Source organism: Channa argus, chromosome 15 (assembly GCF_033026475.1).
Source record: "Channa argus isolate prfri chromosome 15, Channa argus male v1.0, whole genome shotgun sequence".
Classification (NCBI taxonomy): domain Eukaryota; kingdom Metazoa; phylum Chordata; class Actinopteri; order Anabantiformes; family Channidae; genus Channa; species Channa argus.
In genome coordinates this window covers 17024935-17030278 of record NC_090211.1, presented here as the reverse complement: position 1 = coordinate 17030278, position 5344 = coordinate 17024935, and the positions used below count along the sequence as shown (strand labels likewise).

Here is a 5344-nt window from a genome sequence, read left to right as displayed (position 1 = left end):
GTTCACCTCTGCCCTTAGCCGAGCTTCCACTACTCTTTCCCACAACTTCATTGTGTGGCTCATCAGCTTTATTCCTCTGTAGTTGCCACAGCTCTGCACATCTCCCTTGTTCTTAAAAATTGGTACCAGTACACTTTTCCTCCAGTCCTCTGGCATCCTCTCACTCTCCAAGATCTTGTTAAACAAACTAGTCAAAAACTCTACTGCCACCTCTCCTAGACACTTCCATACCTCCACAGGTATGTCATCAGGACCAACTGCCTTTCCACTCTTCATCCTCTTCAATGTCCTCCTCTATTCACTCTTACTAATCTTTGCTACTTCCTGCTCCACACCAGTCACCTCTTCTACTCTTCGTTCCCTTTCATTTTCCTCGTTCATCAACTCTTCAAAGTTCTCCTTCCATCTTCCCATCACACTCCTGGCACCTGTCAATACATTTCCATCCTTATCTTTAATCACCCTAACCTGCTGCACATCCTTTCCATCTCTATCTCTTTGTCTGGCCAACCTGTACAAATCCACCTCTCCCTCTTTAGTGTCCAACCTAACATACAAGTCCTCATATGCCTCTCAGGGTCACACTTCTTCTTAGCTAACCTCTTTCTCTGTATACACTCCTGAACTTCCTCGTTCCACCACCAAGTCTCCTTGTCCGCTTTCCTCTTTCCAGATGACACACCGAGTACCCTCCTACCTGTCTCCCAGATCAAATTAGCTGTAGTAGTCCAGTCATCTGGAAGCACCTCCAGACCCAGAGTCTGTCTCAGCTCCTCCCTGAAAACTACACAACATTCTTCCTTTTTCAACTTCCACCACTTCGTCCTCTGCTCTGCCTTAGTCCTCTTCATCTTCCTCACCACCAGCATCATTTTACAAACCACCATCCTGTGTTGTCTGGCTACACTCTCCCCTACCAATGCTTTACAGTCACTGATCTCTTTCAGATTACAACGTCTACACAAGATGTAGTCTACCTGAGTGCTTCTACCTCCGCTCTTGTACGTCACCCTATGTTCCAACCTCTTCTGAAAGAAAGTGTTTACTACAGCCATTTCCATTCTCTTTGCAAAGTCAACCACCATCTGACCTTCTGTGTTCCTGTCCTGAAGACCAAACCTGCCCATAACAGTCTCATTACCTCTGTTCCCTTCACCTACATGCCCATTGAAATCTGCACCAATGACCACTCTCTCACCTCTGGGGATGCTCTGCATCACTTCATCTAACTCACTCCAGAATTTCTCCTTCTCTTCTAACTCACATCCTACCTGTGGGGCATCTCCACTCACAACATTGAACATCACCCCTTCAACTTCCAGCTTCAGACTCATCAACCTGTCTGATACTCTTTTCACCTCTAGAACATTCCTCACAAACTCCTCTTTCAGTATAACTCCTACTCCATTTCTCTTCCTATCTGACCCATGGTAGAACAACTTGAACCCTGCTCCTAAGCTTCTAGCCTTGCTACCTTTCCACCTGGTCTCCTGGACACAGAGTGTCAGTTCTTGGAACAGTTAAAAAGTAATAATGTAATAAATCAAATTTTAATATTTAATAAAAAACAAACACACATCCCACTTATACTTTAATAAAAAATGAATACATGGCCTCATCGTATAGGCCACAATTAAACCTTTTTATACATAAATTGTGTATTTTGTATTAGTGCCCTGGAGAATTACATGCTTTCGTTTGTTTGTCTGCAACTACTTGTTTTTTGCTGTATAGACACTGAACTTATAATTAGTGACGAGTTCAATAATTTAAATAATGTATTTGTCCATGTTTTGCACAGATGATACCAAAACATTTAAAAATCCCTCTTGAATTGGATGTTTGATTGTTTGTAAAGTGAAAAATTTATTTGTCAGTTTCATTGAACCACAGCTGAGATTCAGGTCTGTGTCAATGTTCCACTCTAAGGAGGAGTCAATGCAAAACTCAGATGTCTTTCACGTCTACTTATTAGTCTGCAGAGAGGACGACAAACAACAGTGGACACACGATGGACTGTAGGACAGGACTGTTGCTTTTAACCATCTGCTGGGCAGGTGATGATTTCCACTAATATTGATAGGACTTATTCTTGTTTTTGCTACCAACCTAACACAACACATGCATCTGTTTTCTTTTTGGTTTGACAGGTGTTGATGCTCAGACTCTGACAGAATCTGAACCAGTGGTTAAAAGACCTGGAGAATCCCACAAACTGACCTGTACAGTTTCTGGATTCACAATCAGCAGCTGTTTCATGCACTGGGTCAGACAGGCCCCTGGAAAAGGACTGGAGTGGATCGCGTGGCATCAAAGAGGTAGTGGCACCAACAAATTCTACTCACAGTCAGTTCAAGGCCGGTTCACCATCTCCAGAGACGACAGCAGACAGCAGCTGTATCTGCAGATTTATATTTAACGGCAACAATTACATGTTTACATGAGTGTAACTGTGAATGAATTATTTCATCTGCTTTGTAACAAGTTTTGTGATGTAAAAACTAATATATCAGTCTCAATAAATTCTATGTATCAACATAAATGTTTATGACACTATTGATGATGTGATAACATTTGACAAATCAGCACATCTTTGTTTTATAACCAGTGAGTGTTTACAAACACTGCTACAAATTCCAACTGTACTGTTCATCAGAACGTGATTTTTCTTTTAAACTAAAATAGAAGGCAAGGTAAAGTGTTGCTGGAAGGACTTACAGCTGCCCCGAAAAACCCTCACAACCTCAGCACAATAACTCAAAATAACTGTAATAACCAAAAAAATAAATAAATATGTTAATTTCAATTTTCATGTTTAAATAAAGTGCACACATCAAAACAAACCCTGTGTACATGTGTGAATAATAGTTAGTTATTTCACTGATTGAATAGTTTACAGTGAAATGTTTAACAACCTACAGAGCTTGTTTCCAGGCAGATTTTCAAACTGCAGATAAAATGACACCAGTACAATACTGATGTTTTATAGGTTGGATTCTATGCAAACTCAGTGAACTGTTTGGTCACTCAGCTATAAAAACCTCACACAGACGTCAGTGGAGTTCACAGCACAATGATTTCAAAAACCAGTTGACTCGAACAAAGTCTAAAACAATAATGATATTCAATCATGCACCACATTCCAAAGAGTACAGACTAAAACTTGTACACTGAAGTGACCAACAATCACAAATTAACCAGTAAAAAACTTTCTATGAAGTATATTTTTTAATTATGTTTTTTTCACATCAGAAGGCATGGTGTTTAAGGTTTTTTAACTTTCTGTTTTAAAGATAAAAAAAAATAACATAACCCAAAAAATATATATATAAAAATATTTGTATTCTAATCAGATTATAGACCAAATCTTGCCCTAGTTCAGAAGGTAAATGCCTGGGAGACTTTGAGTCTGTCCTGCAGAGGATCTGGTAGCCTAGTGTTTATGAGTATATACATCTTCCACCTAATTATTAAAATTCATGAACAAATATAAGTGATTACCAGTTCATGTTGAACATAATGATATATTTAAAACTTAATTGTCCTTTTTTTTGTTTATTTTCCAGAGATGTGTGGTATATTATTTATTTTCTTTTAATAAAGGAGCCAATAAAATACTGATTTATTTCTTATATTCATACAATTTGTGTTACTGAGTTAATGACAGGAACTAAATCACTAACAGACACAAGGTAAACTGGATACAGAATGCTGACTTGGCCAATTTTATTATATGTTTGTTTTTCACAGTGTATATTTGGTATGAATATGACACATCAGCCCATCTTGGTTTTATAAGCAGTCAGTGTCCTTCTCTATGCAAAGTGAGCTTCCTCCCAGTCTGCTATAAAGACTTGATATCATGATGTCAGTTGCAGCAGAAGAAGAGAAGCTCCCATCAGATCACCTTCAATAGCAACCATGTTCTCTGTAGCTCTGCTGCTGCTGCTGGCTGCTGGATCCTGTGAGTCTCACTGAGACACAGAAACTGACAGTATCATCACAGCACATTATTACACTGATTCAATGTTCAACATGTTTGTCTCCACAGGTGTGAAGTGTGAACAGTTGACACAGCCAGACTCTGTGACTGTGCAGCCAGGTCAACGTCTGTCCATCACCTGTCAGGTCTCTTATTCTTTGAGCAGCTACGGCACACATTGGATCAGACAACCTACAGGAAAAGGACTGGAGTGGATTGGACGTTCATGTGCTGGATGCACAGCAGTGTACAGCGATTCACTGAAGAACAAGTTCAGTATTACTGTAGACTCCTCCAGAAAGACAGTGACTCTAAATGGACAGAATTTGCAGCCTGAAAACTCTGCTGTGTATTACTGTGCCAGAGACTCACAGTAACACAAACCATCAGTAGAGCTGAACAAAAACCCCTCAGTGTGTGAACACTTGTTACATGAAGCCACCAGAGGAGGAGCCTCAGACCATGAATGATTTTAGAAACCAGTTGATTCAAACAGAGTGTCAGTTCTTGGAACAGTTAAAAAGTAATAACGTAATAAATCACATTTTAATATTTAATTAAAAAAACACACATCCCACTTATACTTTAATAAAAAATGAATACATGGCCTCATCATATAGAGCACAATTAAACTTTTTTATACATAAATTGTGCATTTTGTATTAGTGCACTGGAGAATTACATACTTTTGTTTGTTTGTCTGCAACTACTTGTTTTTTGCTGTATAGACACTGAACTTATAATTAGTGATGAGTTCAATAATTTAGATAATGTATTTGTCCATGTTTTGCACAGATGATACCAAAACTTTAAAAATCCCTCTTGAATTGGATGTTTGATTGTTTGTAAAGTGAAAAATGTATTTGCCAGTTTCATTGAACCACAGCTGAGATTCAGGTCTGTGTCAATGTTCCACTCTAAGGAGGAGTCAATGCAAAACTCAGATGTCTTTCACGTCTACTTATTAGTCTGCAGAGAGGACGACAGACAACAGTGGACACACGATGGACTGTAGGACAGGACTGTTGCTTTTAACCATCTGCTGGGCAGGTGATGATTTCCACTAATATTAATAGGACTTATTCTTGTTTATGCTACCAACCTAACACAACACGTGCATTTGTTTTGTTTTTGGTTTGACAGGTGTTGATGCTCAGACTCTTACAGAATCTGAACCAGTGGTTAAAAGACCTGGAGAATCCCACAAACTGACCTGTACAGCCTCTGGATTCACATTCAGCAGCTATGAGATGGCTTGGGTCAGACAGGCTCCTGGAAAAGGACTGGAGTGGATTGCTTTTATAAGCACAGCTAGTACACCTATCTATTACTCCCAGTCAGTCCAGGGCAGATTCACCATCT

At 39.2% G+C, this 5344-nt stretch overlaps 1 gene segment (V, D, J or C); it reads left to right on the top strand.

The window, feature by feature from the left end:
- The first annotated feature begins 3921 nt into the window (after positions 1–3921).
- Positions 3922–4359, top strand: LOC137100598 (Ig heavy chain V region XIG14-like). The segment is given in 2 exon segments: positions 3922–3964; positions 4052–4359. Coding segments are annotated over 2 exon segments (351 nt in total).
- The last annotated feature ends 985 nt before the right edge of the window (positions 4360–5344 follow it).